The 13,026-nt window shown below is 38.5% G+C and overlaps 1 protein-coding gene across 1 annotated transcript in view; it reads right to left on the bottom strand.

Annotated features, from left to right (window-relative positions):
* Prune2 (prune homolog 2 (Drosophila)) overlaps positions 1–13,026 on the bottom strand; it is a 257,295-nt gene that overhangs the window by 35,362 nt on the left and 208,907 nt on the right. Inside the window, exon 11 of the mRNA XM_013506527.1 lies at positions 5,219–5,298. Coding sequence (XP_013361981.1) covers positions 5,219–5,298 — 80 coding nt within the window. The remainder of the gene's footprint in view (positions 1–5,218; positions 5,299–13,026) is intronic.

The following is a 13,026-nucleotide window of genomic DNA, read 5'->3' as shown; positions in this document are numbered from 1 at the left end:
TTATAAGAAAAGTATTTGATCTTTATCTCTGGTTCTAGGCTGAGCTCCTAAAATTCTCAGAATTACCTGAGAGGTAGGAGTGTCTTTTGCTTTTGTACAAAGCTCTTTTTGACCATAACTGAGTTTATGCTAGAAAAGTAACTTGAAGCGGGGTCCCTACCTAGCCTTAGGAGGGGGCTGGTCACTGAAAAGACCAAGTGATTAGAAAACTGGAACTTATCCCCACCCACTGACCTCTGGGAAGGAGGTGACAGGTTGAAGCTGAGGCTTTATGAATACACTTGAACAACAAGTTTGATGACCTTCTGCAGTGCTAAATGCATTAAAGTTCTTGGAGGGTGGCACACTTGTAAAGGGCACTGAAACTCCATGCTACTTCCTCTATACCTTTTGTAAAATCTTGAAAAAAACATGATAAAAACTAATCTTTTAACAGCACTTCAAAATGGGGTAGAGATCATTAGGGGACTTGTACGCTATCAAGATGCTGCAGGGAAAAGGAAATCTGGAACTTGGCACAGGAATGCGAGCGAGTGTTTGAAGTGGTCCAAGTCTGCAAAAGCCACTAATATCTTTAATGACTGTTGCAGCTGCAACTGTCTGTCACAAATGACAAATGCACTTCTCACCTTGAGCCAGTTCGAGAAGTCAATCATGTGTGCCCAGTGATGTGTAGCCTGTGTTAGAACGTCTTTACTGCACCAATCATTTTCTTTCACATGTACCTTGTGGGATTCCCTCTCTCCCTGACTTCTCCTCTTTTAAAAAAAAACAAAAACCTGCATCATCTGAGCTTCTCTGGAGCACTTTTACAGCTGTCTGAATTTGTGTTTTTAAAAACTGCAATTCCTGAGCCCTAGATAAAGTTCTCTTGTTTCTCCTAGGTTTGAACTGACTGACATTAAATGGTGTCAGAAATGGGATCTAAGTGGCTTGTTTCTACCTCTGATGCTTCTGAGGACACGAGCACAGGTGCTTATGTGACTCATGTATTCCCCCTTGATCTCCCGGTGACTTCAGATTGTGAAAGTAAATTCTCTTAGTCTCCAAACTTTCCATCTCTTTGGTCAAGGTTCCAAAACTTTTTGGTGTCCTTTGTTGCCCGCTTCTTAGGAAGAAAGTCTCTTATCTAGTTGTCTAGGAAAGACATCCTGCTGGTCACTCATTTTCTAAGACAGGTAACTTTCACCTTGGGTTAGTACTTTGGGAAATTCCTCCTTTAAGAATGCTGCTAGTGGGTAATGACCAGCCACAACTCTGGCTTCTTTGATGGCTAAAACCTATGGGCCTTCCTGCCTTGATGGACTGAAAGTGCTCACATGGTGTGAATTATGGTAGCCCTATTGGGGTCTTCTGATATTTCAAAATTAGTTCACTGGTGTGCTCAATTAGAAAAATGTTATACAACTAGACAACCCGAATGTGACACATACTTTTATTGGCACTTTTAGGTTATTAAATAGAATAATGCTTTTCTTAGGGAGACAAATTCATAGCTGTCTCTGGCTAGCCTATACTTAGCAGGGGGAAATTATTCCAAAGATGGTTTGGGTTAAGTTTCAGCTGGCTAAAATCCCTTACTGATGGTGTCACTATTTCTTGCTATTCTTCTTGTTGCTTATAAATACCTGGGAAACAAAACAAATAGCTTATTTAATTATAGTTTCTTAGCTGATCTTCAGGAAGACGCAAGTACTCTGGTCAAACAACATTGTCTGACCTGGATTGAAAGAAAGGTCCCATACATTAGTTGTCTTAGTTGAACAACTTTCCCAAAATCTTGCTTAAAACAAGTCAAAGGAAAAAGATACTAAAATTATGGATCTCAAATCCAAGTTGCTCATCTCATGAGTCTCCTGATGATGCAATTTTTCTCTTAAACTAAATTCCTCAGACTCCTTCAGTTCTAAGGCATTTGTTACTACTGATCTATAAATCAAACTACCTTATGAGCCTCTTGACTCAGGACTGATTGATGACAACCTGGTATTGACTGGCAGCACCTAATGGAATTCAAGGGCTCTGTGGAACCCATCTCTGGCCCTGGCTTCCCCTCAGTCGAGTTGGACATTGTACTTTGGGATTTCCCTCATTGCAAAGATATATTCAATCTTCCTTTTACATGGGCCCTAATGGCTTTTATTGCTAAAAGACAGATGGATTCAATCAGTATTTCAGTGGTGCAATTGTTTACTTTCTATGTTTCTCCCAACTTTAGGGCTATAATATATGACTGAACTATAAGATATGATTGCCCACATATAAGCACTAGATAATTTTACTCAGCAAACCCTAAATGATAGCTGACAAGTACTAAACTTGGTAAATATAGCACCAAAATGTCCGTAATGGGAAAAGTAGGCTTACAAAAATAGATGGCACTTAATATCATCACCACTTCTCAAGGGGGCACTTGTGCTGTTATTAAAACAGTGCTATGTTTATATACCTGACAAATCATCAAATATCATTCATCTCATGAATCATATGAAAAAACCAAATTGCTCTCTTAAATGATCTGATACCTAGCCTAGGAAAATTATTTAAAAAGCTGCTTTGGGTTAAATTTTAGTGAGCTAAAATCCTTACTGATGGTGTCATTATTATCTCCTTGTATTCTTACTGCTGCTTGTAATTTTTCTGAGTTTTAATACAATGTATAATTCACTATTTAACTACTTCTACTCCCAGAATAATTATCTCACGCTGACTGCAAGCATGCAATCATCTTATTAGGCAACCTCCGAAGAAAATTATGAAATTATTGTCTCAGCCCTGCTCCTCAACTGCTTCCTTGTTGTCACTCAAATGTGGCCTTAAACTATTCACAGTCACTTCTTCCACTCTTGAAGGGTACGTGATTTACTGGGAATGAGCCTTCCCAGCTCTGTGGGATAAGGTCTCTACAAAATCAAGACCCAATCCAAAGATTGATTATTGATACTTCTTAATCATGGTCAACAGGAGGAAATATGAAATCCAGAAGAAAATCATGAAAACCAAGCAACATTTAAAGAGCATTTCAAAATGGAGTTGGGAAGTCATCAGGTACCCAGGAATTACACATATGTCAGACTGCTGCTGAAGAAAATGAACTCTTGAACTGTGTACGGGACGGGAATGTGAACTTTAAAACTGGGTCAACTCTGCAAACAGCACTATTATCTTTTAATGAATGCTACCATAGCAACTGTCACAAATGACAAATGATTTTTCATTTAGAGACAGTCCTATAAGTTAATCATGTACAGCTTAATGATGAGTAGCCCAGTATTAGGCTAACTTTTCCACACCCCTTTCCTTCACATGTAACTAGTGAGATTTCCTTTCTCCTCATTTTCTCCTTCCCTTTAGAAAAACCTGTACAACCTGAACTTCTTTAGAGCATTCATTCAGAGCTAATGAATTTGTGCTTCCCTGAAGTACAATTCCTAAGGCTCCCAAACGAAGTCCTTTGCCTTCATAACTTCTAAGTGTGAAATAATCACCATGTGCCTATGTACCCCATCATCTATTCATCTGTGTCCTTTATATCTTCTATAGTAAACCAGTAAATGGAAGTAGTATTCCCATGGGTTCTGTGAGCTGTGCTAGCAAAGTACTAAGCCTGAGAAAGGAGTCTGTGGGAACCCTAAAGCTAGTTGGACAGAAGCACAGTGCAGCCTGAGACCTGAAATGGTGTCTGACGTCTTGTGAGACTGTGCTGTTCACTTCTGGGAGCTGGCACTCTCTTTAGTTAGTGTCGGAACTGAACTACAGGACACTCGGGTTGGTGTTCTCTAGAGAACTGCTTGTTGTATGTGGAAAAACTCCTACATATCTGGCCATTGAAGTGTTCTGTCTGTGCGAGAGTATCATAAAAGAAAAGTCTCCTGTTTTCATCTATAAACTGAAGAGACCAGTTTCCCCCGCACAAAGGTATTTGAAGGTCATCTGGTATATCCCTCAACCCCAGAATTTGAACTCTGGCATGTGCTAAGGAAACCAGCACTGTTCCTTTATCATTAAGATCTTTCTTTTCTGTATACATTGTCACCAGACTATGTACCATGTAATATTTTTATGTATTACTTGAGAAGAACGTTCTAATGACATTTGAAAAACACTGCGTTGCTATATTATAGGAATTCTCAGGGCAATGATGTCCATAAGAATTTTTGTGATGACATAACTGTTTTATATATGGCTATTGAGCAATTAAAATGAAGTTAGTGTAATTGAAGAATGGAATTTTAAATTTTTATTGTTAATCTCAATTTAAATAGTTATGTGCATTTAGCTGCATCCATATAGGGTAAGCATAGCTTCAGTACCTTTACTATTCCAGAGTATGTTGTGTACATTGAAGAGAGACATACAATGGTTATTATTGGGCACAGAAAACCTAAAAATAATTATGTCACATATTGTGACTTTTAAGAATGTACCTTAAATACTAGAACAGAAAACAAAATCATTTACCTCTTTTCTTGCTACCCCATCCTAGGCTTGGCTAAAAATACCATGGTACAGGATCTAGGTGTGATCTTACAGTGGGTATGGTTGAAGAGAGTGATTCTAGCACAGAATGAGCCATGCAGGTTGCAACTGAGAATTTAAAATTTCTTTCTGTATATGCCGTGGGTTTAAGTCCTTAAAAGGCTGTTGTCATAGTTATATGTTTTGTTTTGTTTTGTTTTTTTATTTTTTTTATTTTTTGGTTTTTTTCTGGTACCGGGAACCGAACTCACGACCTTGCGCTTGCCAGGCAAGCGCTTTTGCTGCTGAGCTAAATCCCCAGCCCCTTGTTTTGTTTTTATGGTGCTAGGAACCAAACCCAGGGTCTCACACATACAAAGCAATGCTCTACCACTGAGCTACACTTTCACCTCTGGTGTAGTTTTCATAATTAGAATACTAAGCATTCTTAATATCACATTGTTGATCTTAAACATTCTTAAAATTTTGCAGAAATTAGGTATCCATTAGAATTTGGTATTGTGATACACAGTAACTAATTATCAAAGGAACTGAAAAGTCCATGTGAGTGAGCATCAATATTTGAGTGGGCTTGGAAATTAACCAAATTGAGCTCAACACCTTTCTCTCACACTTTTTATCTCTTTATTTTTATCACTGAAATCCCAGGTTGAATGCACAGGAGACAGTCCTCTTTGGGAATAACGGAAACGTCTGGGTGAGAACGCCCTTGTGGGAAAGAAGCACACACCGCTCTCACCAGGCCTCATGTCTGCAGCGCTGGGACTGAGCATTTCCTCCTCAAAGGGGACGTCCATTCCTATATCCTGGGACTGGAGTCTGAAAGAAAGCAAAGCAAAGAGTGTGAAAAGCTGTGTGCGGCTCTGTTTTTTGAAAAAGAAATCCAGAGATTATAGGATTAAATTTTCACCTCACATGAAATAAATCACCTATGTGTACTGCATCCATTGCTAAGTGGCCCCAAATTGGAAAACTTTCTACAGTTACTGTGAGTAAAACCATGAACACCAATTTCACTTGTGTGCAGCAATCACTTCTACCAGCCCATGTAATAAATACATGCCAAATAAAAAAACACTCAAAAATAGGAATGAGAACAACTAATGCATTTCAGGGGACACCTAATAGATTGTCAACATATATGGCGAATGCTTAAAATAAATTATTATTATGGTAAAAGACAGATAGCCATTAATTATCCTAAAAAGTATACCTGCTCACTTTGAACACAGTTAGCCTTTGCCTCTCAAAATTCCTTTTTAGTACTAGGCAGAAATCCTGTGAAGAAGGTGCGAGAAATCCAGTGGGTGTAGGCACTGGGGGAAGAGAAGGCTGAAAGCTCTGATCAGAAGGTGCTTGGAAGGAGGAAGAACTTTCATAAACCCATGGATATTACAGAGGGCTACAGAGACTGGAAAGGAAGTCCCAGAGACAAAAGAAAATCTGAGCCAGAATAAGCAGAAGCAATCTGGCTGAAACCCAAGTTGTGTCCTGTATGAATAGTTCAGCCACATTCATACACCAGGATCATACATACTTGTAGAAATGAAGTGGCCCAAACCAAACAGAGGTGTTGAGTGAAGACAGTAGTTTTATGATCAATAATGCAAGCTTCTTAGGACAGGTAATTTTATCTTACCCACCTGTAGCAAATACCTCCTTTTGTGTTCTCTGTACACAGAATGGACCTAATTAGAGGTTGAAAGAGTTGTAAGCCCAAGTCTGACTCTATCTACTATGGCTGAGCTAGCTACATGTCTCCATCTAGAGGACATGTCAGAACTGTTTTATGGATGCTTTGCTCGGTGGTGTTGTGATATTAATGTTCCTCACTAATTATCTCTGGCTCTGGCTTTTTGAATGTACAGTAATACTGCATTTCCCTGCCCCCTTGAAATTAGCACGGCTACATAACTTGCTTTGGCTAATGAAAACTGGAAGAGGGATATGTCCCTTCTGGGCAGAAACCTTAAGGGCAGGCATGTGAGGTACCACCTGCTTCCTGCCTCCACGGATCTGCAGAGTTCTGCCTGGCCATGTTCCAAGAGCCTGTGATGAGCAAAAGCCTCAACTAGAGCTCACTGGCTATATGAACAAGAAATGGATTTTTGTCCAGTTTTGCTGTGAGACATTGGAGTTGTCAGCATAGCATCAACTTGCCCATTCTAACTATACAGCTCCATTTTATTTTTTGTTTCAAAGGGAATATCTGACTCACACTATCGTCAATATTTCATTGAGTTGGATAATATATTTCCCATATCCTCAACCCAGTCTCGTGGTGATAGTACACATCTTGTTTGGATGGCTAAAGCATGAAAGAACATTTTATAAATCACGACGTAAGCTCAGAAAGGTATCAAATGCTTTCAAGTGCTCTATAAATGTTAGTATTAATGTATCTCATTTATGGATTTTTGCCGTAGCCATTATAGTCAACTTACTCATAGTCACTTAGATCATACTCAAGTGTCATAGCCACTTGTCAATTTGTGTAATGTTCTTCTTTAAATTGACATTTTGTTTATGTTATTTTGAAAGGAAGGTCTGTATCAGCATTATATGTAGATAATTAAATTACATCAGTGGTCACATAAATATGATAAAAATGAAATAAGGCTATTAACTTCAAGTTAGAAACCCCACATTTTTCTGTGTCTTTCTGAGAGAGAGAGAGAGAGAGAGAGAGAGAGAGAGAGAGAGAGACAGACAGACAGACAGGCAGACAGAGACAGAGAGAGACAGAGACAGAGATGGAGGGAGGGAGGGAAGAAGGGAAGGAGGAGATATTAGGGAGTGCGTGCTACCTGGCAGGATGTCATGCTTTGTGCAGCTGTCCTGCCAAATCCACTGTTTCACTTTGTGTGGCTTTAGTTCACCATAGCCAAAAGCAAATTGAAAGCCATTGTGAGTTTGTGGTACCCAACAATTAGAAAAATAGAAAACTGCAGAAATAAACAACTGATACTCTTTAAATAATTATTACAGTATACTGTCATATTTATTAGTAGGTATTGTAGACCCCTGCAGTGAGCTCCAACCTCTTGTCAGGTGTTACGGTACGTGTCAGAAAGAAGGAGCAAGAGATAAAATGATGGTACAGCAGGGATCCAGGATAACCAGTTGTTCATGGGGAATAAAAGGCCTTGAGGAAGCCAGAACCTTGGCATTTACTGTTGAGGAAGGTTTATCAGACAACTCAGACGGGGATGGTGATCGTAAACTAATGAGGATCTTGCCCTGCAGCATCTTTAGTTTTAGTAGTCTTAGTCTTAGTAGTCTTTCTCTTAGTAGGTGGGAGAGCATGGCCCACCCCTAATGGGATAATGAGAAATATTAAAAGGGTGATACCAAAAATCCCAAGGCTCCATTCATCCCTTAGGGAAGTATATAAAACTAGCCATTGTGAGTCTGTGGTACCCAACAATTAGATATTGTTGTTAATCTCTCACTATGCCTAATTTATAAATTAAATTTTATCATAGGTACATATGTATAAGAAAAAACATAGTATACATATATAGGGTTTAGTACTATCTGGTTTCAGGCACCTACAAGATGTCTTGGAATGCAGATAAAGTGGGACTACTACATCATTATAAACACAAGAAATGACAAATGAAATATAACATCCAAAAGGTAATTAATAGATTTCCAAGCTTAAAAGAAACCAAGAAAAATCCACAGGTGCCAGAAATGTAGAGTTATCATAAAAATGTAAAAAAATAGCCCATAAGATTTTTAACCAGACACAGGCTTTAGGAATCACAGCACAAGTGACTTCTGAGTGCTAGAAGGAACACAAAGACCTGAATTTCTAAATAAGGTTGTGAAGCTTAAAGAACTGAACTTTGCATGAGAAACGATGAGGAAAAACTCTATCCTCTGATCTTGGAAAGCAGTCTGCCTGGGAACCTAGGTAGAAAACCAAAAGTGATCTGTAAGAATTGAAGACACTAGTCATTGTCAAGCATGCTTCAATTCATATTACCTAAAGAATGCAGGAAGCTCAAATCAAGAGATTAAAATTACATTTGTCTATAATCATTGAAGACCTACAGCCCTATGTTATGCTTCAGATCTAAAACACCCCCCAAAAGTTGCACACTGAGAGATGGGGCCTGGTCTGAAGAGTAAGATCAGTGGAGGGATGAGTTGAAAGGATATATTCTTGTTCCTGCTCCTCCCTTTTCTCTGCTTTCTGGCTCCCACACTTTCCTCAAGCATGCTGTTAAATAAACCTTTCTTCCTTAAACTTTGGGTGTTGAGTATTTTGTCTCAGCAACAAGTAAAGTAACTAAGACATATACCATGCCATGTCTGTCCTGGAGCCAACCAACCCTGGACTGATCCCACTGAAACTATAAGCCCAATAAACTGCTCCTCCTTTAAATTGTGGAAATCTGACTAATATACTAGCATTTCAGAAGAATTAACTGTAGTCACCCGGTAGAGCTTACTAATTTACAACCTATGATTCCCTGGAAATCTTCTTGGCAGCAAGAAAAACACCTTTAAAAAGGTGAGTTCATACCAAAAGGTAAAATTATAACAACAAAAAAAAACATTGCTAAGGAGAAAAAAATTGCAATGAGGGATTGTTAGGAGATGATATTAATGGAAAAATAAAGGTAATTACACAGAGCAATAAAAGCAATTTAAAAAGAGAACAATACGAAAGAGATTATAAGGATTCAAAATATTTTAAAACCATTGTTAAACAACTTATATTAAAGCAATGAGGTTTGAGATGGTTGTCATAATGGATAATGTCAATTAAACCTTGATTAGCTGGGTTGCTTGAAAAAAATACAAAACATAATGATGCAACAGTATTGATAGTACAGTGAAATAAAAAGATATATGAGAAAAAGATTAAACACAACAAAGCATCAGAATATTCATATCAAACAAAACAGACTTTGAGAAGAAAAGATGTTATCGAGGCTAAAAAGTTACTATATAGTGTTTAAAGGAATAATTCCTCATCTCAAAAGTACAAACGGCTAAAAAATACAAGGAAAAACGTTTAACATCACTGGTCAATAGAGAAATGCAATTTAAAACAACACTGTGATTCTGTCTTACTCCAGAAATGGCTATCAACAAGAAATCAAATAACAAACACCAATGAGGCTGTATTTTACTTTTTCACTGCTGGGACAAAATATCCAACATGGACACATTAAAGTAGGAAAGGTTTACAGACATTCCTCATTTAACAACTGAGTTCTGTTCCTGAGATTAGGTTATTAAATGAATTGGCCACTAAATGAGGAATTGGTATTATAGTATGTACATTAGAATATTCAGAACAAGACAATGGTCAAAAGTAACCCTAACCTGATGACTTTGCTTTTATTTGTATAACTCTTAACATGCAGTACTATACTGGGTAACAGAATATTAAACTACAGTACTGTACAGCACAATCAGCAAAAATTACAGTGTTACATAAACAGGGTATATTGTACAAAAAGACACTGAGGCTGTAGAAACAGTACATACAGAACTGTAAAAGAAAAGGTGGGTCATAAGTGTGAGCAGCGGGTTGTAAGTCCGAACAGTGCACCTCGGTCATAAGTCCAAACAATGGTTAAACAGGTAGGCTATTAAATGAGGAGTATTCTGTATTTTAGCTCACAGTTTGTAGAAGTTTTGACCCATCATCAGTTGGTTCCAAGGCAGGGAGTCATGGCAGAAGGGCATGGCAGATGAGAAACAGTCCATGGCAGGGCAAGTACGGGGGAGAACAGCAGAGTCTCCCTTTCCTTTTAAATGCCAAGCCTATTGGGTAGTGCTACCCACACCCAGGGTAGGGCTTCTGTCTTCAGTAAATCCATTCAGCCACCCCCAAAACTATGCTAAACCAATCAGTGGACTAACCCAGTATCACACACGTACAATCTATGTTCACATACCCTAGATCCAGCCATCTCTGAGAAATCCTACTTATGACTGCATGAGACTCTGGGGGTAGGGAGAGGGGGCATCTAGATATAACCGTAACAGGCTGTGAGGAAAAAGGAACACTTCTGCATTGTTGATGAGAATGTAAACTAGCATAACCACTATGGAAATCAGTATGGAGATGCCTCAAAAAACTAAAACTAGAAATTCTATTCGACTCAGCTTGTTCACATCTAGTTATCTTCCCAAAAGAGATAAAGACCTCATATTACATCTATACACAGCTGTACTGGGTTTGATTGGCACTGAGTTTGATTTCTGGTCTCACATGAATAAATAAAAGAATATGGGAGATTTGGACAATCTGCAAACCCATGTTCGTACCAGCATAATTCATCATAGTTGAATCTTGAAGCAGCCTATCTGTCCATCAACACATGAATGGATTAAAAAATTTATATACACAATGGAGTACTTCTCTGCCATCCAGAAGGATAAATTTGCCTGGTATGGTGATGCAGGAGGATTGTCTCCAGTTTAAGTCCACCCTGTGTTACATAGTACATTTGAGGCAAGGCTGAGCTAGTGAGACCCTGTCTCAAAAACATACAAAGAAAAATAAAAGAAAAGAAAAAAAAATTTGAGTCACTTGTAGGCAAATGGATGATGCACTTTGTGACTATAATGTTAAGTGAAATAAATCAGACACAGAAGCTTAAATATCGCATGGTTTCTCTTATATGAGAAACCCAAAGTATAAATAATATAAACAGCAAAATAAAAGACAGATAATAGGAAGCAGGGAGGTAGATGCTTTACAAATGGAGAGGAGACCAGGAGATGGAGGGAGGGCTACAAGAGGGGAGGGAAAAGGGAAGCAAACATAATTCAGTGTGCCATGCACATGTACCAACTCTCCATGATAAATGCAATCATTATGTACTGCAAACATGTGCTAATAAAATTTTAAAAAAAAGAATAATTCTTCAGAAAATTTGATAATCCATAGCCGATATACTTTTAACAAGATAGCCTCAAAATATACAAAGCAAAAATTGAATATAAATTATAAGGAACAATGAATTTTATGGAGGGAGAGAGACTTGAATATACCTTTCAAGAATTTAGTGATGAATTTGATAAGAAATACCTGAAAATATAGAGGATCATGGGCCAGGGATGGTAGTCGGCTGTGGAAGGTTTATAACATGCAGGAGGCACTGAGTTTGATTTCTGGTCCCACAACGAATAAATAAAAGAATATGGGAGGTCTGGACAATGCCATAACACATTTTGATCTAATGGACAGAGCTGTAGTCAATAAAAATATACATTTTTTTCAAAATGACCATATAGGATGTCCTATAAAATACCAAAAGTCAATGCCACATGCGCTATATTCTCTGCCTTCTGAGCTTGAAATACGGAAATCAAAACCTTCACCTTTCAAAACATTTGAAGGCAACTAAAGAAGTGCCTAGGAAATAAACAACCACAAAAGCAGGTGTTAGAAAATAAGATAAACTGAATTAGCCAAGGGTGCAACTCAACACCCTAAGTTTAAAAAGAAACCATACTCTAACGTGATCCAATGCTCCTCTTGCTAAATCTGTGTGCCTGTCTAATGATCATGAATGCCATCAAGTGGAGAACAGTGATGTAAACGGAATTCTCCAGTTTGAGACTGGATCCCACATAGATCAGCAGGTTCTGTGTTTTCTGATATTTACGCTCCTTAACAAAGGTGGTTACTTGTGTTTGCTTGGCAATCCTGCTACCACAAGAGTGAAAGACAAGAAATGCAAAAGTTTGGACACAGTTAAAGGCATTCTCTTGTCCTTAGATAGGTATAAAATTAAGCCCTTTCTACATTTTACTTTTTTTTAACCAATATAAACCTGGAGGGCTTTGACTGTTGCAGGATTAACCTTGTCCAAGATCAGGTTCTTCTTTCTGATAGGAAATGGGCAGTGAAGGGGCTGGGGATTTAGCTCAGCGGCAAAGCGCCTGCCTGGCAAGCGCAAGGTCGTGAGTTCGGTTCCCGGTACCGGAGAAAAACCAAAAAAAAAAAAAAAAAGAAATGGGCAGTGAAGCAAGACTTGGCATACACAGAGATGAACACACACATGCACGCGCATGCGTGCGCTCGCGCACACACACACACACACACACACACACACAGCAGCAGCAGCAGCAGCATATGATAATGTTTCCTGGCAGGCACGTACACACAGCCAATGTACAGCACCATAAAAAGCAGGCAGCAGACCAAGATATGAGGTTAATTGTTCTTCAGAAAAACAATGATGGTTATGCTGATGTACTTAGGGAAAGTAGATACGTAAACAGAAAGTGCCTTTATTCCAGAGTTACACAAATTCTTCCGGTTTCTTCCTAGTCAAATAACATATGTGGGTCTGATAAAGCTGCTTTCTTTAGAAATGGAGATAAAAAGAGAAAAAAAAAACCAAAAGCTTTCATGTATTTGATGCTTTCCTTCCCTTGTTAGGTACATGAATTATCCCAGTGCTTGGGGGACTGCCATCTCAGGATTCTTGTCTGATTAAGCAGCTACAAGATTTAAACTAACTAAGTAGAGTACATGCCACTCTGTGACCCCTGAATACTTATCAAATT

Source organism: Chinchilla lanigera, unplaced genomic scaffold (assembly GCF_000276665.1).
Source record: "Chinchilla lanigera isolate Chin_1 unplaced genomic scaffold, ChiLan1.0 scaffold00111, whole genome shotgun sequence".
Classification (NCBI taxonomy): Eukaryota; Metazoa; Chordata; class Mammalia; order Rodentia; family Chinchillidae; genus Chinchilla; species Chinchilla lanigera.
The sequence above is the reverse complement of the archived record's forward strand: the minus strand, read 5'-3'. Positions and strand labels throughout refer to the sequence as shown.